At 41.2% G+C, this 18,115-nt stretch overlaps 4 protein-coding genes across 4 annotated transcripts; 2 read left to right on the top strand and 2 right to left on the bottom strand.

Moving 5' to 3' along the window:
* Positions 1–1,115: 1,115 nt before the first annotated feature.
* hdgfl2 (HDGF like 2) lies at positions 1,116–7,699 on the bottom strand. Its single transcript, XM_075485278.1, has 16 exons — positions 7,465–7,699; positions 6,877–6,953; positions 6,056–6,197; positions 5,572–5,757; positions 5,020–5,142; positions 4,865–4,933; positions 4,602–4,782; positions 4,400–4,481; positions 3,980–4,280; positions 3,752–3,876; positions 3,590–3,657; positions 3,417–3,487; positions 3,236–3,337; positions 2,293–2,449; positions 2,097–2,214; positions 1,116–1,959 (listed from the first exon to the last, which is right to left on the bottom strand). The coding sequence occupies exons 1-16, from the start codon at positions 7,534–7,536 to the stop codon at positions 1,860–1,862; spliced, it is 1,974 nt and encodes a 657-aa protein (XP_075341393.1). The 5' UTR covers positions 7,537–7,699; the 3' UTR covers positions 1,116–1,859.
* A 1,786-nt stretch (positions 7,700–9,485) lies between these two features.
* Positions 9,486–11,517, top strand: fh (fumarate hydratase). Its single transcript, XM_075485284.1, has one exon. The coding sequence runs from the start codon at positions 9,557–9,559 to the stop codon at positions 11,054–11,056; it is 1,500 nt and encodes a 499-aa protein (XP_075341399.1). The 5' UTR covers positions 9,486–9,556; the 3' UTR covers positions 11,057–11,517.
* An 84-nt stretch (positions 11,518–11,601) lies between these two features.
* fam32a (family with sequence similarity 32 member A) lies at positions 11,602–14,599 on the bottom strand. Its single transcript, XM_075485286.1, has 4 exons — positions 14,468–14,599; positions 13,076–13,220; positions 11,976–12,029; positions 11,602–11,847 (listed from the first exon to the last, which is right to left on the bottom strand). The coding sequence occupies exons 1-4, from the start codon at positions 14,539–14,541 to the stop codon at positions 11,779–11,781; spliced, it is 342 nt and encodes a 113-aa protein (XP_075341401.1). The 5' UTR covers positions 14,542–14,599; the 3' UTR covers positions 11,602–11,778.
* Positions 14,600–14,683: 84 nt separating this feature from the next.
* Positions 14,684–18,005, top strand: mrpl54 (mitochondrial ribosomal protein L54). Its single transcript, XM_075485285.1, has 3 exons — positions 14,684–14,912; positions 15,220–15,376; positions 17,304–18,005. Exons 1-3 carry the CDS (start codon positions 14,786–14,788, stop codon positions 17,434–17,436), a joined length of 417 nt encoding a protein of 138 aa, XP_075341400.1. The 5' UTR covers positions 14,684–14,785; the 3' UTR covers positions 17,437–18,005.
* The last annotated feature ends 110 nt before the right edge of the window (positions 18,006–18,115 follow it).

Below are 18,115 nucleotides of genomic sequence, written 5' to 3' on the forward strand. Positions count from 1 at the left end.
TAAAGGTCCAGTGCCCCCAGTTCAGAGGAGTCATCTGTTTTTTGACACACTCACTCCTTAATAATAATAATAATGATAATAATGACACTCAGACCAACAGATATTACTGTAAACGTTCATGGCTGAACATCGACATGAAGACATAATTTTTCACTAGTTTTCCGACTTTCAACGTTTACTTAATGCAAAATGAGGCTAAGTTACATTTAGAGAGTTCAATATGATTGCTGCCAGGTTTGTTACGTTGAATCCTTATCTTTATTAAATGTTAATACTGACAACAGCAATAAATAGATGAATAAATAGCAGCACAAGGCAAAAATAAAGCACTTTAAAAAAATGCAGGGTTTAAGAGCAACTGAAAACGACGTTTAAAGAACACTAATTGTCAATTGCTTAAATTATGTCTATTATTTTAAGTTTCCTGAACTTGTAGGTTTAGAAAGAAAAAAAAAGCAAATCACCTAATTGAATATGTACCAATTTACAGGATCAGTAGACAAAATGTTGGAGAATAAATCACAAATATTGCAATATCTCAAGCTAGTTTTCACAATAAAATGTAGAAGATATTTTTTTTCCCTTTTTCCAGTTTCACCTTATTTTAGCAAAAATATTCCATTATCACTCCAAAAGTTTTCTTAATACAGGCAGTTAACTTTTTTTCTTCTTCTTTATATTCCCATGAAATATAGCAAACAGACTTTAAGAGTATCCATCCTTTTCTCCACTATTAGTTCTACCTTGAATTGGATTTAAAGCGACTTTTGCTCGGTAGGAAATAAGAGAAACAAAACCATGGCGAGATTTTTATTTAAGTCTCGGCTAAGTGATAGAAACGCTTTACCAATTTACATTGCACTAAAAACACGTGTTGTATGCACAGGATAGGAACATGTCGATATAGGCTGCAGCTACATGAGATCTCAATAGGTTTGAAGGGCAGTTTTGGGGTCTGTACGGTTATCCGATTCATTATGCAAGTTATCTAAAGTAGACACCAGAGAGAAGAGTGCAAGGTGTTTAAGTCCACAGCAATTATCTTTAGACAAAACTGTAATTATATGAAAACAGGGCGATAAAAAAGTAGGTGGACCTCAGCTGAAAAAACAAGGTTTTTTTTTTTTTTTTTAAGTGACTCTTTTAATTTCAGACTAAATTAATTGGATCTAGGCCATATAATTAAAAAAATATTCAACATAAACGTCTCATACACAGTACTCCGCCACTCTCACAATGCCATACACACAGACAAGAGGCCTTCGTGATGTTTGGCAGGCTTTATAAAATGAAGCAAACAGATGTCAGGGCTGCACAAAATCCTCAAAGCAACGGATCAACTGCACGACTCCATTTCTTCCCCCGTGAGAATCAAGTTCCATCTCATGCTAACCCGGCCTAAAGTCCAGTTAGAAGGGCTAAAAAAAATGTGATCACTCAATGTACGTACAGTATGACAGACCAAAGTACGAGTTCATGTGGTGGACAGAACAAAGTAGCCAGGAGCAGGTGTCTGAGGTGAGGATCCAGGACGGGCTGAGTGTCGTTCAAAAGAAGTAGATTTCAGAAACCAAAAAAAAAAAAAGTTTGCGCGGTGCCACAAACTATTAACCTATGAAGCTTATTTTCATTTTTTACGGTGAGAAACAATGGACCAAACAGTTTGAGAGGAGGGGGTAGGGGGGCTCACTGGTTTGATATCACACAACCACAAAAATGTCCAAAACATCAACACTGATGTAACAGAAGCTGTCGGAAAGGCTGGGTGTGTGTTGTTGTGTAAGGAGCGCTGTATGACATCAAACAGAGGCCGCCGTCTCTGAGCACTTGGTCCGCTGCGTTTGGTTGTGAAGAGTCTTTCAGCTTTCTACAGCAGGTGGTTCCGTCTCCGCCGAAATGGAGCTGTCCGCTTCCTCATACGTGTGAGGCTGTTGCTCAGCTGGACTGTGTGGGCTGCACCTACAGACAAAAAAAAACAACACACATTAAGCAACGGTGAAAAATATATGGAAAAGAAAGCACACCTGTTCGCATGTCCCGTCAGTGGCGCACGTCACAGTAAAGACACTGAACGTTGCCTCTGGTAAGATGCTCACCTGTTTGGACTTGAAGCTGTATCGTCATTGTTCTCCTCCTGTGCAGGCGACTTGGGTTTTTCCTCCACCTCTGTATAATCTTTTTTCCCATCCGATTCCCCGTTCACTGGAGTGGATTCTGCAAAAGACAAATTAGGATTTATGCACGCCCTGCGGGGAGAAAACTCATTTCAGAACCTGAGAAGTGGCATTTTACCAGTGTTTTCCGCCATCTTCTCATCGCTCTCTTCCTCCTTGCTCTCCGTTTTAGGTTTCCCTGCCACCTCTGGCTTGCCCACAAAGCGAAGTTTCAGCTTGTTGTAGACTTCGCTGGCTTTCTCCATCACTGCAGCACTGGCTTTATACCGCCGAATCTGTCAATAAGAGAAAAAAACAAAGAGACAACAATTACGCAACACATCCATTGAATGCTAATCTTGTAAATGCACAAAACCTTTCAACAAGTGAATAATATCCAACCGATTCAACATGTCGAATGGCAGTGGCACATACCTTTACCTGCAATGCCCAGTCTGACGGCATCAAAAACACAGCAATTTAACTTTAGCCGTTTCACCACGTGCACTGGAGTCTTGAAATGCTCTGAAACTATTCCCGAGGGGTGTCATATGAGAACAGCAAAGGCTTGCATCGTTTGTTCTGGACTTATGGCAGAGATTTACCACCCAGCCCCTTCGAGTAAAAAGTCTGCTTGATCAGAGAGTGAGACCGTGTGGGAACACAGCAGCTCATCTGGGAGAATTTACAGCGAGTAGGTGAGTACCAAGGCTGTCGGAGTCACTGCCTCTTACTTTCTTCTGACGACCTGCGACTTGTCAATGTTATGGTACATCAAAATCTAAGTTGTATTGATCAATACTACAATAATGAGCCAGTCTTTAAGTGCCGTAATTCAAAGCAATTTTCACACCCCACTTTTTGCCTTCTGGTCACGCTATAGACAACAAACAGCTGTGGTCGAATCTCCATAAGAAAGAATCTCGCTTTTGGAGAGAATGTGAACTACGGAAAAAACCTCCGGGGCAAACTCTCCGCGCAATCTCCCGAACATCTCAGGTGTTTGTGGGTGAAAAATGGCTCGTTTAAAGCTTTCCTGCCTTAATGCAGGATGACTTCGTAACCTAAGTCAAAGAGTGCACCTTTTTTAGGGTAGCGATAACTTCAGCGTTCTTATGGAGGATCTGGCTGGTGACAGGTATTGCCTCCAGCTCTTCCAGTGCTTGTAGACATCGCTCGATGTCCTAGAAAACACAAATACAAAAAAGTTTAGGGAAGAGTTTTTGAATGCCAAGAAGGGAAGCTGCATCTTGTGCAACTTACTGGGTTGTCCACTTTGAGTGCAAACTTAATATCAGTATGGAGCTTCTGTAGCTTTTCCTCTGGTGATGGCTCTGGAAATATAGACATAACAGATAATAATACCATAATTAAAGACATTTGTTTCAGTCTTTGAAAATTGCAGCAGAACAGGGGAAACAGTGAGTGCGACCGACCCTTTTTCTTTTCTACTTTCTTCTCCGGCAGCCTTTCGGGTCTGCGTTTGGGTTTTTCAGGCTTTGACCTGAGAGAGAGAGTGGGAACTCTGTCATCTGTGTCCTTCGATATTCAATTAATTTCTGTTCTAATGACGTTTGTACACTGTTGTCTGCACTCACCTCGCTCTGGACTTCTCTTCTGACCGCCTGGCTTTCTTCTCTTTCTCCTTTCTTTCTTTCCTCTCCTTTTCTTTCTTTATTTTTGCCTTCTTCTGGTTGTCGAGCTTCTTGGTGGGTTTCTTCGACTGTTGATGTAAAAAGAGCGAGAAGTTGCAGGCGTCATCTGAGTGTGAAGCTAAATGTAATCATGGGCATTTCCCAAATTTCCAATTCAAGCTGTAGAATTACCTCCGCTGGTGGTGGAGAATCAGAGTCGGACGGCGCGGGGATCGGGGGAGGAGGGGGTTTCTTGGACTTCTTCAAAGGGTGATCATCGATGCCTTCATCTGAACTGCTGCTGCTCTCGCTGTTGCTCTCTTTTTTAACCTTATCTTTGCTTTTTTTCTTTTTCTCCTCCTCCTCTTCCTTCTCTCTCTCACGCAGCCGCCGGAGCTCCTCGGCCTCCTCTTTTTTCCGTCGCTCCTCCAGCTCTCGCTTGCGCTCCTCGTCGCGTTTCTTCCATTCGCTGATGCGGTCGGGTTCACTGTCACTTCACATGAAAAACCACACGCACACAAATGCACAATGACTTTCAAGGTGCCAAGAAAATCAGAATAATCTGCGGAGCTCTCATGGGTGAGAGAGACACCCCCCCTATCGCGGCCTGACCTGTCGCTGTCGGAGGATGATGAAGGTGCTCGTTTGGGTGCAGGTTTGGGCTTCCGTGCGCGAGGCTTTGGTGCAGGTTTTTCTGTGAATCGGGGGGAAAAAAGGCAGAAGTAACAGAAGGGGCTAAAAACCCTTTTCTCGAATCACAATCTCCCTGCATCTCCAGGATTTTTCGGTGAAGCTGAGATCATTAAAGTCGCACCTTTCTTGCGAGGCTGAGGGCCCTTCCGAGGAGGTGGATCAGAATCTGATTCGGACTTCGAGCCGGACTGAGATTCTGAACCAGACGCCGCTGGACGAGGCTTCTCGTCCTCCGAGTCACTGTCCACGACTTTTTTCTCCGACCCCGATCCGGACTCTGAATCCGAGTTTGACGAAGCCTTCTGCAGCATCACGCAAAAAACACACCATAAGAGACAGAACATTTCATGACCGTAAAACAATCAAAGTGTCCTAAAGTTTCACCTTTTTCTTCCCTCTGCCTCCTGCTTTCTTTCCACCGCGACCACCAGATTTTTTCTCTGGAGTAAAATCCTGTTGAGGTAAAAAAAAATAAAAAAGATCTTCAAACTGTTCGGTGGCGAGGCGTTCCGCTATGATATGCGTGTGTACGCTATTACCTGGTCACTGTTTTTGCCAGAGTCAGACTCTGATGGCGTGGGTTCCGACTCTGAAGGGGACCCACTCTCCTCTTCATCTCGGTCGCTGGAGGAGCCTCGAGCCTTTTTTGGAGGAGGGGGTCGCTACGACAGAAAAAGATTATTGAATGGCCACCTTTCCTTTGAGATTAACAATTTCACCTGTCATACTTCCATTCACCATGGGTCTTCGTGATTTTGCCATTGCCATGGAAACTCATGACGATAAAGAGAGAAACTAGACGGAATTATTGGTCCTTTTGGCAGCCCGTTGCTGACATTCTTGTTTAAGCAGACAGATTCTGAACATGCATTCATGCGGGGAAATTGTTATGGTAACTTTGGTGCTGCAGTTGAGAATCGTGCCGAGAGCATCTTTTTTTTTTTTCCCCCTCACATGATTGTGACCAAGAATACCATTTGCTATTCAGCTCAATAAGTCAATAACAGAAGTTAATCAAATATCAAATCACTGAGCAGGCTGTGTCATTGCAGCGGTTGTAAACAACACCAAATGTCAGCACACTTTCTTACCTTGGGAGCCTGAGGCTTTCGCTTCATTCCACCTCCCCTTCCTCGGTCGTCACTTGCCGAATCGGAGTCATCCTCACTACCTGAATCAGCCTTCCGTGGAATCGGTGCATCCTCTTCATCCTCCTCCTCCTCCTGATCACTTCCTCCTCCTGCACTGTTTCCCTCGCTGTCAGATGAGCTGGGTGGCTTTAGGCACACAAAAAGAGGATTAATGTGCATTTTCACTTTACACAACAATAATAATAAGAAGAAGATAATCACTGGAGTCTTCAAAGCAAATCTAAACCATTCAAATCCTGTCTATCAGTTTGACTTGGACAATTGAACAAAGCCGGGAGACAGAGGAAGACATGCAGAAAAGTTTCCAGTACAGAGTAAAGTAAGCCAAGATCATTTGTGTTACATCTTTGAACAAGGAGACAAAAAAAAAAAAAAACATATGTGTTTCAACATATTCAGGATTTCAGATACTAAGATGACTTACTACAGGTGGGGCACTGTAGGAGGCATGTGGATTGTTCTGGATCTCCCATAAACCTTCATTGAATCCCTTCCTTTTGTTGGGCTTTCCATAGCGTTCTCTGTACTTTTCATAGGGAAAAAGGTCCTTTGCTGCAAGGAATGCTCTGTGAAAGACAGATATAAGAAAAGGGTTCAACTTACCAAACTGAAAGCTAGGTTATGATTGAAGCCTTGAAATATCAGGATGTTTACGCTTATATCAAAGAGGATTTACCATGGCTTCAGACTTTGGAAGGGCACAGGGAGCCACCTAGTGGTGGATTAATAAGCTGCAGGTGCTATCTTGTCAAACATGTCAACATATCTCTTTGAAACCCACAAGACTCTCAAACGGACTGGAATTAACAAGCTTAAGACACGAGTTCAGTGAGCAAAGGTGTCCAACAAAATCAGTTTTATGAGCTGCAAACTGATGAGCATTTAAACTAAAAAATACGAGGAGGCAATAAAACTTACAATAAAACATGGTTAATGGATTTCAGTCAGTACCAGGATCTAAAGTTCTTATTTTATGCACTTTTTAAAAAAAATATTAATGTTTATGAAAATGTTTATTACATCCAAGACGGTACAGTGCACTTTAAATGGCCGGAGCACTTGGTCCATCATGTAAATGCAACACACTGGAGACTTTCCTCCCTGACAGGTTGATCCCATACAACACATGAAGAGATACACCACAAAATGGCACAAACACAAAGACTTCTTCAACTACAAAACAAACAAACAACAAAATGCAATTTAAAAAAATAACAAATGGGGACGATGACTAATTGTACTCACGTTTCATGAGTTCCAAAGAAAAAGATTGGGATCTTATTAGGCGGAGGCTTCACTGCTCCATCAGCCACATCTTCAATCTGCATACAGGATAGATATTCAAGTAAAAACCAAGAGAAAAACAGGAAAGATGTCGTACATTTCGTCAAAATTCAAGCATGGTAGTTCAATACCTAGAAACTTGTGGGGGGGGGGGCATATAAAAACAAAGCGTGTAAACCGGTTTCAAATATTAAAAATTTGTTGTATACAGTAAAAAAAATAAAAAATAAAATACGCAGAGGAGGGGGCCTATGGTCCAGAAAATAAGTTCTCTCAAACGTCATTTCCAAATCACCAGCGTTAGCTTCGCTGGAATATGTCTCTCTGCACATTAGGCCAGCAGCATCTCATGCAAATATTGCCACTTGTACACTGTCTGTGGGCCTAAAACGCTTCCCGTCAGCCAGCAGAGATTAAGCTGTGTGTATGTTTCTAGATATTCATTAGATAGTGCAAGGATACACAGAGAATCTTCTCCAGCGTCCCATGTATAGCAGCCAACCCCCTCCTCCTCCGCCCCTCCGTCTGCTGTTAACGTTGCCTGCTTACCCTAGCTGGCCAGTGGGGGTATCCCTTCATTTTAGCGAAGACCAGGTCTGCTGGCTGAAAGTTGTGTGGCATTGTCCCGCTTCTCTGTGCAGCCTGGATTTCAAAAGTATCGAGATGCGTAGCAGTACCGTGTCTCTCTTGGTATGATGTTTTCAGGTCGACACGAAACCTGGAAACGATGGAGTTAGCTAGCAAGCTAGCTGCATACTAACCGATACCAACGTTACCGCGAGAAGAGACGGCGACGCGAAGATAGACGTAAAACACCGACTACTTCCGCTCAGAGTTTATGTTCGGGCTTCAAAATAGGAGACTTTGCGCTTGATAACATAGTTTAAAGAGAGAAAACAAACGATAATAATAATAATAATAACAACAATAATAATAATAATAATGAGAAAAAGAAAAAGAAGCACAGGTTGCACTGTAGAAAATATGCAATTTGTTTCTAATCTCATTGACAAGAATTGCTTAATTTATTATACTTTGGCACATCTTTACAATATGGCTCCATCGATGTATACAAAAGTAACAATACAGCACGCTTGCAGACATTTATGGCCACAAATGGTCATTTCGACAATTTATAAATGCAGAATGTGTATATGTTTCCGATTTTGTTATTCTTTATTCATCCATTTTGTTGGGTTTTTTATGATAATTTACAAATGATTCCGTTTGTGGTATGAAAGTTGAGTATAAGTGCTCTTCTTGTATGAGCAGAACAAAGTCCTCCTTGAGGCTTTGTTAACAGCAGCACACAGTACGTATCACTTGCAGCTTGAGCCAATGCAAAGTAACGTCATTCGACATGCAAAACAAAGTATGCAAGTGACTAATGGGACAATGCATTTTATTTGCACTGGAAGTGGTTTCAGAAGTTCAAAAGGAAAAGTAACACTTGTGGAACTAAATAATATGGCTGCATCATTCTTTCTCAGTAATAGATGTAATTATTGGGGTTTGAAGTGATTGGAAAGTATCCAGAAAAGATTATGTTGTCTTAATCCAGTGTAGTATGTTTCTAACAACAAGAAATGCCATATAATCTATATTTAGGGACTTACTACATTTCAAGATAGTTTGCAGATTGGCACCTCAAATCCAACACAATTTGTCAAAACTCCAATCGAGTGGAGAGTGAAGCTGTATTGGGATGGTTATTTCATGTCATGTTGCAGTATGCAGGACATCAGAAGTTTTAAAATACAAGTACACTCAAAGTACAGATGTTGTTTGTTACTCAAGGAGTCAAAATGCTCATCGGTGTTATCTATTTGGTATGTACATGGTTTAAGAAAAAAGTTATAAAAGATTCAAGGGCAAAATAAAAATAAAAGGCTTATGAGTTGATCTTGAATTTGATGGTGGCAACATGTAAAAAAAAAAAAAAAAAATGGAACAGAGACAACAAAAGACCTGAAGAGTAAGTGGTACTAAAAAGAAAAAACTGGAGGAATATTATGTCGCTAATTAGTTTCATTTGTAACAGGTCAGGAACATTATTGGGTATTAAAAGAGCAACTTTGAGAGGTAGCGTCTCAGGAGTATAATTGCCCAGTTGTAAGTCAATGTGGTGTATGTGGAACTGGCAGCTTGCACATACGGAAAGGCAATATCAGTCAAAAAATAATAATTACCCTGAATCCTAATCCAATAAAGATTTAAATACATTTGTATATTAATCATACAAAATAATTATAAATAATATTATAAAAATAATTGTAAAAATATTACTCTTGTGTCACAAAAATCAACTTTGTATCAGACATGTCAAGTCAATGTCTTACTTTTAAGGATTATACATTTTTCAAAATGATAAATCTATGTAAAACAACCATGTTTTATTTTTCAAGTAACTTATTCCTCGTTGTAACATCGGAAATAGAGTCATGCAACATTTTGATATGCTTCACAGAGCCGGATGTGGCGGCCTAATCATTCCCACTCGATAGGGCAGCCGTAGCGGAAATCCCGCCTTTCTCTCACCGCGATTGGCTGACCGCTGATCAAGTTTCCTACTCATCCAATAACAGGTTACACTGGGAAAGCAGCGTTGACCTCCCCCCGGATTCACCTCTAATGCGAAGCCATGTTTCGGTCTTTAAGAAGCGCCCAGCAGTTTAACTGCAACCTCCTGACTTTGCAGAGACTCTACGTCAACTCTAAACTCCCGATCTGCACGTCCAGAATGGCCAGCTCCGACTACAGGCTCGAGCGGGACACGTTCGGTGAGCTCAAGGTCCCGGCCGACAAGTACTACGGTGCCCAGACTGTCAGATCGACCATGAACTTCAAGATAGGGGGACCAAGTGAGAGAATGCCAATCCAAGTGATCAAGGCGTTTGGTATCCTGAAGAAAGCAGCTGCTGAGGTGAACAAGGACTACGGCCTAGACCCAAAGATAGCAGATGCCATCGTCAAGGCTGCAGATGAGGTTTCAGCTGGTAAACTGGATGATCATTTCCCTCTGGTGGTGTGGCAGACTGGATCTGGAACTCAAACTAACATGAACGTCAATGAGGTGATCAGCAACAGGGCTATTGAGATCATGGGAGGAAAACTGGGCTCCAAGGATCCAGTTCACCCTAATGATCACGTCAACAAGAGCCAAAGCTCCAATGACACCTTCCCCACTGCCATGCACATTGCTGTGGCCACAGAGGTCCACCAGGTCCTGCTGCCCGGCCTGCAGACTCTGCATGATGCTTTGGCTGCTAAGTCTGAAGAGTTCAAAGATATCATCAAGATCGGGCGCACACACACCCAGGATGCTGTACCTCTCTCGCTGGGACAGGAGTTCAGTGGTTACGTCACACAGGTGGAGTACAGCATCGAAAGAGTGAAGGCTGCCATGCCCCGGGTGTACCAGCTGGCAGCGGGAGGCACTGCAGTCGGGACAGGACTCAACACCCGCATCGGCTTTGCTGAGAAAGTCGCCTCGACTGTTGCGTCTCTCACCGGCCTGCCATTCATCACAGCCCCCAACAAGTTTGAAGCTCTGGCTGCTCATGATGCTCTGGTAGAGCTGAGCGGAGCCCTGAACACAGTGGCTGTCAGCATGATGAAGATCGCCAATGACATTCGCTTCTTGGGGTCAGGACCCCGATCCGGCCTGGGAGAGCTCATCTTACCAGAGAACGAACCTGGAAGCAGCATCATGCCTGGCAAAGTGAACCCCACTCAGTGCGAGGCCATGACCATGGTGGCAGCCCAGGTGATGGGGAACCACGTCGCGGTCACTGTCGGAGGCAGCAACGGACACTTTGAGCTCAACGTCTTCAAGCCCATGATGGTCAAGAACGTGCTGAACTCTGCGCAGCTACTCGGCGACGCGTCCGTCTCCTTCACCAACAACTGTGTGGTGGGCATCGAGGCCAACACGGAGAGAATCAACAAGCTCATGAACGAGTCTCTCATGTTGGTCACTGCGCTCAACCCTCACATCGGATACGACAAAGCAGCGGCCATAGCCAAGACGGCTCACAAGAAGGGCTCCACGCTGAAGGCCATGGCCGTGGAGCTGGGCTACCTGACCGAAGAGCAGTTTGACCAGTGGGTGAAGCCAAGTGAAATGCTGGGGCCAAAGTGAACACCGACAACCTGAGAACACTAAAGAATGATGAGAGAGGAGGGTTTCCAATGAAATCAAAGCTGTCGAACTGTATGAATACAACATTTTCCAAATCCTGAATATCTCTTAATAGAAACTCAGAGAATTCTCTGTTGTTTGATGCTACTTCGTACTCTTTTGTATACTTAAAGCTCCAAGTTCACTGTCATGTCCTTATTAAAACGGCGTTCAGCTGAAAACTGTTGTGATGTATAAGGGAATCTAGTGTCATTAGTAGTTAAAGCTGCTGCTCAACACCACAGATCTGTTTTAGGAGTTGATTTTGTGTCATTTATGGCATCATCACAACTCTTGTGTCATCTGTTTTCACACGGTTTGGGAAAAACTTTGTTTTGGGGGTTTACAAGATGTGCCATTTATGCAGTGTTCCAGTTCTCTGTGATTATGTATTAATTTAAATAAATGCATTTTGGTTTGGATTTCCTTCTTCATTCATAGCATGTACAGGCAGACCATCATTAGGAGTGTGTGCAGTGCGAGAAACTGCAGCAAAAACAAATTCATACCGGTACTTAAAACCTTTATTACTCACACCAGGAAGTCCAACTAAAGAGTGAATGCCAATTTCAAATGTAATAACATGAAGCTATAAAACAAACAATTCAAAAACAAAGGGCATACATTTTGAAAAAGTAGTTAAAAGAAAGAAGAAGAAGCCAAAGTGAACATCTGCTGCTCGTCTACTTGGTCCAGCTGACTTTGGGAATATCATAGTGCTCCGTCAGAGCGTCAAGGTGGCGATTGAAGTCCTGTAACCAACAAAAAGAAAGGACATTTTGCAAACTTTCTCTTAAAATATGCAACATAGATTCAACATTAAAGCACAATTTGCGATTTAATGTACGTGGATGGCAGCTTTATAAAGCACCAGGCTCACCTCCACTCTGTGTTTGTGGGTCTTTGATGCTTTTTTCAAAATTCGCTCCATTTGCTGCAAGGGAAAGAACAATTGAATTCAAAGGGTAAAAAGATGTACATTATCACAGTCATGTTGCACCCATTAAACACCAACAGAACTCATCGCAATCACCGTATGACTTAAAGGTGTTCAAACATTTGCCCGCTAAAGCTGTGAGTCACTTTATAAACAACACGTTTTAAGGGAGATGTTTACCCATTTCACAGTTAACTTGTTAAAAAAAATATATATATATGTTTTCATTATGTTCTTTTGCCATGTAAATGCTCCACAGCAGATACTGTTGCAACATGCACCTTTTCAAAATAAGGACCTTTGTCCTTTGTGCATATAAACACTGACACACACTGGGAAATGTCAACAACTGGGAGATATTAGGATGAAACACCATCAATGCAGTTCCTGAGCTATATATTTGAAACAAAAATAAAATGAAAATACTTTACTTATCCTAAAGGGAAATTCTATAGTATAATACATTTTATACATTACATAATTACATATTATATCATAATCTAAAATATCTATACTCTGAAACAGTATTATGTGATGATTAGGTAAGATGAAGACTGCTGGACATCTCTTTTAGAGATAATATAATTAGTAGTTCACTGAAACAGCAAAGTTTAAAACAGCACATAAGTTAATAATCTACTGATCGCATTCACAGAACTGATTATTTCTGTTCTGCTGAAGCAATACTGGTAGTCATCATTGCAAACTACGAATACCACATGTCAGGAACATTTTGTATGTCTGTTCTGAGTCTAAACATTAATATTAAGATTAGATTAATATTTCAGAGAAGTTAAGTTCTCACAACTCCCCGTTTACTTCTAATCAATGCAAAATGATTTCTTGATTGACTGACATGTACGTTGTTTGCCTCCGTAGTGACAGACCAATGGTAATTGTGGTTACAAAGCCCCCCCCCCCAAAGAAAAATTTAGACAATCGTCCACTTCCACTGAACCCTACTTCTACAGCCAATTACTGCTTGTATTGTCCACTCAGATCGAATCACTATTTCTTCTAAGTGCTAAAGAACCACAACTTACTCTCTTCTCTTGCGTCTTGTCAAAAGCATGTTGTGCTGGTGTCCTTTTGTCAACGTATGCCTTATTTGTTTTCACCTCTTCATCATTTTGGTTGGTCACAACTTGCTCCAAGCGATGCTTGCTGTCTTTGTCCTTCTTTTTCTTCCTAAATTAATGGGGGGAAAAAAAAGGGGGAAAAAACAAGTCAGTTGCCACTTTGTGGATAAGTGTTACTACTGAATTTAGACAGTAAGTTCGAGGTTATTTGAATTTCACTCTTATAATTGAACTTCTTATAAATCCCTTCTTTGAGCTTTTCTTTTTTTGAGCTTTTGGAAATGTTTGATATATACTTACCAGCCAAGGACACAGTTACTGAATATAATTGATGTATTTTCAGTAAAGAACTTTGTAACATCATTTAGAAAACTGACACATACATTCTATTTCTTTTTTGTGTAATCGGCCCCGTGACAGAAAGAGATAAATGTCTATGGAGACAACATGTGAACTGTTCCCCAAACTATAGAAAAGTGACATAACTAGCTTTATTTACTTAAGTACGTCTCTTCAATCCAGATCTATGATACTTGCTCTTCACTTCAGCATTTTAGCTTTTTTAAGCTCTATACGTAACATCCACTATTTATCTGAAATGCCTGTAATAACCATTGATACAACTAACAATGAATGGTTACACAGTAAATCAATCCAACTGGCAGTATACAAATAATAACTCCGTCTCCCACACCTGACAAATGTTTCAATGGAGCCTGCACGTTTGAGAATAAAAAGCCAACAACATAGCATATCAAAACAGACCAACGACAGCCCCCATTTATGCATTTCATTCATACTTTAACAATCATATTGAACGTAGAACAGCTCATTTCGTCATTAAAATAAATATTTCGTGATAATATTTACTTATCTTGACGTAGGATGGGTTTAAGATGTAGGACTTTAATCGAATTGAGCCACAAATGAGCCTGAATATCCAAGTAGTTGTGATGGACTCACCTTGCAGTATTTAGTACCTGCTTTTGAAGCTATCTGTCGGTACATTTAAAAAAAACTATCTGAATTGTGACCTACGTGCAGATTTGTTGCAGTTAATGCTAGCAAGCTAACGTTTTCTAGCTCTCCCTGAAACGGTCCATGTTGGAAATGATGAGAATCGTATTTCAAATGTAAAATGTCTTTATCAAACTCAAAATATTACCAAATATCTAGTCATTTAAATCTAAGCAAACATTGAAAATGTAAACGTTATGTTCAACTATTAGCAAACTGGCTTACATACAACATGAACACGCTCAATATCGTTTCGACGAGCGTTTGAATGATAAAGTCGAATAAAATATGTTGTCGTTAATTACAACTGTTACCACATGCTAACAATACAAAACTTACTTTTTTCCAGCCGAAATTTCTCCAATGCCTTTTAATTTCAAGACACTCTTCTGACTTGGGGCGTACTCAGACATTTTCGAGAACACGTCTGTCGTTTTCTTCTGCTTTGTTATTATGTGCAAAGACAGACGCTGTTCGGTGCTGCCACCTGTTGGACCGAAGAGAAACAACACAAACAGAGCGGTCTGGCCTTCAAGTGTGTCCTCCCGTCCAGAGGGGGGCAGTGCATTATTCTAAACGGAAAAACGGAAGTCGGAGGAACTATGAATGTCAAACTGTAGCATGGTGTTCTGCGTCTTTAGGTAACACAGATTAAAAATGTTAGGTTATTGTTTATTTCGGATAGCACCGTCAACAAAATGCATCTCAAGCAGTGCTACAACGTTTCTCAGCAGGACGAACATGTTAAACAGAATACAGACGTGTGGATATGCTAAGAAAGTTGGTGAGTGAAAAGGACATGCACACACTGGATATAAACGCTGAACATATTTGCGTTTATAAGTGCCCCGTTTCAGTTGGCTGTGGTGATTTAAAAAAAAACAAAAAAAAAAAACATGTGTGAAGCCTATATGAGAATTTACATCTCTCTTAGGTGGTTAATTTGCTTGTGTCAACAAATGTCATTACGTCTCATTATCTCATATTCATATTGTTAGTGGCCTTGTTTTTAATCGTTTGGTTTGTGCTTTGTTTTCTGTTCGGAGTCAGACATTGTTATGGTCATACTGATAGTTTTCTTTGCCTTTCAGCGGCCAAAGGAAAAGGTAAAGGCATGGTAAAAGAGGAACTGAAAGGTCCAGAAGTGTGTAAAGACCCTGTCAGACTTACAGCTTATGCAGTGGGGGCGAATATCTTCAAACAAGGGGAAGACCCCAAACTGAAACCTCCTGAGGAATATCCTGAGTGGTGAGTGCACGCATCATTATATTTGTCCTCTGTTCTCATCACTTACAAGGACTCTAAAACATCCTGGAGGCATTTTGCACCAGTCTCCAACATCGGCTTGCATATATATTTATTTTTCTCCTTTTTTCCCCCCAACCATTTTGAAAACAACAAAACCAATGGGCTGAGTATATCAGCTGATAGTTCTGATATTGATTCCCGTGGCTTGACCATTTCCCACCATTTCTTCTCTTTAATGCATTATTTGGTTCTATTTTGAATTTGCAGATTAATCTCTTCAAACCTCCGTGTTTATGGGGCAGCGAAGCAACTCCGAACCAAATTATTTTCTCATTTTTCGATTCTGTGAAGTTCTTCGCATGAAAAACTTCCTTTGTCCTGAAAAAAACCAACATTCCTGCCGTAACTGTGGTCGGGAAACCCGGATCAATCTGTCCCGAGCGCATTATTTCGAATCAGTGGCAGGCCGTGTAATTTACACATAGGCCTTCAGCACTACCCTCCTGAGATTTAAACAGCTTTGAATAATCTCACTATGACACCAGGGGCTTTTTGCTGTTGTCATTTAATATAACCACCTCATCTTCACAGAGACAGTCACCTTTAAGGAGTGAATTATTGAGTCATAGGAACTAACTAAAGAGACTTGATTACTTGAGAGTGTAAAGTTTTGTATACCTATTACAAGGATGCTGCATCACAGAGCGCACTCATCCAGTATCAATGTCAACAACCACCACAGAATTATTCATACAAACACCAAGAAATCAAAACAAAAATATCAACTGCGTTTAATACCCCCTTGTGCCGCGGGGAATGAGAGACATAAAAAATCATGAAACTTAGCAGAGATGCTTATCACTCCAGTAGTATCACACAAATCTTTTCCTTGGCTGAGAAGTGGCTGCTGGCTGTAATACTGGTCGATCTTTTCTCACAATGTTCTGCCCCCCCCCCCCCCCCCCGGAAGAAAAAAAAAAAAAAATGTCCCTCTCAAAACAGGGCTTTGCCAGTAAAACTGATAAGATTCCTTTCTCCTACTTCATCCATGTTTCATTCAAAACTTCTTTTACCCGCAGGCGGCACGGGTAAAAAAAAAAATGTGATCAAGCAGCACCTCAAATTTATATTCTATGATGCATTGGAAACAGGGGAAGGGAAGTTATTTTCCTCATTCTGACCACCTGTAGGACAGCAGAGAAGGCATCGTTGGCCCTGACGACCCGTCTCTGTTCCACCCGGCCTGGTCCTTGTCTTCATGTTTATCGGCAGTATTGGCAAACATTCCTGACAGACTCCTAGGCGTCCACTCTTGTTTTTTTTTTCCTGAAGGTGTTTGGCGAGCTCAGGACATGTTTGCTCAATGATAAGTGAATGGCAAAAAGGACACAAGGTCCCTCCATGCCAGAGTTTGAAATAAATCAGGCTCAATCTCGAATGTAGATTGCATGTGTGATTTCTTGGAGTATACCGGTTTTATGCATTTTCAACAACAACCTCAGTGGGTTGTTCTCACATTTTTACACGTGTGCAACTATTATGTGTCTCTGATTTCAGACTTTCCTTTTTGGCAAAAACTGCTTTCAGCTCACTAAAGATGACAAAAAGCTGGGGCTGTGGCAGAATAAAGGATGTTTATTTTGAATAAAGACTCGTATTTTTTTCAGTCGACATGTGCTGCTCAGCACCATCATTGATGTTATCTTTGACTACAGCTTATAGGTGTTCCTGGGAGTCACTCATGAATGGCAGAGCAATGTGAAGCGGGTATACTTCACTGTGGAAATATCACAGTACTTTTGTTTTCTTTTTCAGCAGAGACAGACTAATTCTTGGGTAAAAGGGAGATTACGCTTTGAGGCAGTAGTATAATCATTTTCACGTGTATTTCATGTGTATTTCCCTCTTCCTCTTCGTTGTCACTCAGGTTGTTCCAGTTGAACGTGGGAGATGTCAAAAAGCTGCATGAGCTGGAGTCCGACACCTGGGAGTATTGGAAACGTTTAAGGAAGGAAAATATTTGGCGTTACAACAGACTACATAGAGGGAAGAAGTTGTAGGCCTCAGTGGACCGTACAGCGGCATCCTTCACACTCTGGACTGAATTACTATGAAAGTGATCCGTGTTCAGAACCTATATCCTGAATAATATGACATTTAGATCAACTCTTTCTTATTCACTGCTCACTTATTGGGCTATCTGAGAACATGCTGTGGTGACAGTGGTAATTCAGACATAATGAGCTCATTAAAGTACTGCAGTTTTAGCCAAAGCTGAACACGAAGAGGCTGAGAAGGGTAGTTCCTTATCAGCTTTGGATACAGGACTTTTTAAGAGCAGTGTCACTGCAAAGTCCGCTTGTCAAACAGATCATCTTCCTCAGGATATCAGTTTTGCCCAGTTAAAATGATTTGAAAAAAAAAAAAAAGGTTGAAAGGTTGTACAATATGATTGAGTCCCATAACTGCTTCTAAATAATGGTGAGATAAAATTAAAAAAAAAAGAGGGAGTCACTGTACTGCACTGGGTTTAATAAGCTGTTAATGTGCTCGTGGTCGTTTTTCCTTTCATAAATCACTTTTGATTGTTTCATTGCTGACTTGTATAACAAATAAAGAATTGAATTGATATCCCGGTGTTGTGTCTTCGCCATGATTTGAACCCGTGAGTATGCCCCCTGTTACCGAGTTATTCATCCATCAGACTAGTTTCAGCACAGATTAATTATGGGCTATATG

The sequence above is a fragment of the Odontesthes bonariensis genome, chromosome 15 (genome assembly GCF_027942865.1).
Source record: "Odontesthes bonariensis isolate fOdoBon6 chromosome 15, fOdoBon6.hap1, whole genome shotgun sequence".
Classification (NCBI taxonomy): Eukaryota; Metazoa; Chordata; class Actinopteri; order Atheriniformes; family Atherinopsidae; genus Odontesthes; species Odontesthes bonariensis.

What these genes read in the sequence shown, in the direction of transcription:
- hdgfl2 (XM_075485278.1), bottom strand. Translation starts at nt 7,536, where the DNA reads ATGCCACACAACTTTCAGCCAGCAGACCTGGTCTTCGCTAAAATGAAG. An exon ending in TTATCGCTACCCTAAAAAAG is followed by an intron (nt 2,450 to 3,235) that starts GTGCACTCTTTG and finishes TCTTATTGACAG; the next exon opens with ATTCGGCGGTATAAAGCCAG. An exon ending in GAAGATGGCGGAAAACACTG is followed by an intron (nt 2,215 to 2,292) that starts GTAAAATGCCAC and finishes TGTCTTTTGCAG; the next exon opens with AATCCACTCCAGTGAACGGG.
- fh (XM_075485284.1), top strand. Translation starts at nt 9,557, where the DNA reads ATGTTTCGGTCTTTAAGAAGCGCCCAGCAGTTTAACTGCAACCTCCTG.
- fam32a (XM_075485286.1), bottom strand. Translation starts at nt 14,541, where the DNA reads ATGTCTGAGTACGCCCCAAGTCAGAAGAGTGTCTTGAAATTAAAAGGC. An exon ending in ACAAGACGCAAGAGAAGAGA is followed by an intron (nt 12,030 to 13,075) that starts GTAAGTTGTGGT and finishes TTTCCCTTGCAG; the next exon opens with CAAATGGAGCGAATTTTGAA. An exon ending in CCCACAAACACAGAGTGGAG is followed by an intron (nt 11,848 to 11,975) that starts GTGAGCCTGGTG and finishes TGTTGGTTACAG; the next exon opens with GACTTCAATCGCCACCTTGA.
- mrpl54 (XM_075485285.1), top strand. Translation starts at nt 14,786, where the DNA reads ATGTTAGGTTATTGTTTATTTCGGATAGCACCGTCAACAAAATGCATC. An exon ending in TGGATATGCTAAGAAAGTTG is followed by an intron (nt 14,913 to 15,219) that starts GTGAGTGAAAAG and finishes TTTGCCTTTCAG; the next exon opens with CGGCCAAAGGAAAAGGTAAA. An exon ending in CCTGAGGAATATCCTGAGTG is followed by an intron (nt 15,377 to 17,303) that starts GTGAGTGCACGC and finishes GTTGTCACTCAG; the next exon opens with GTTGTTCCAGTTGAACGTGG.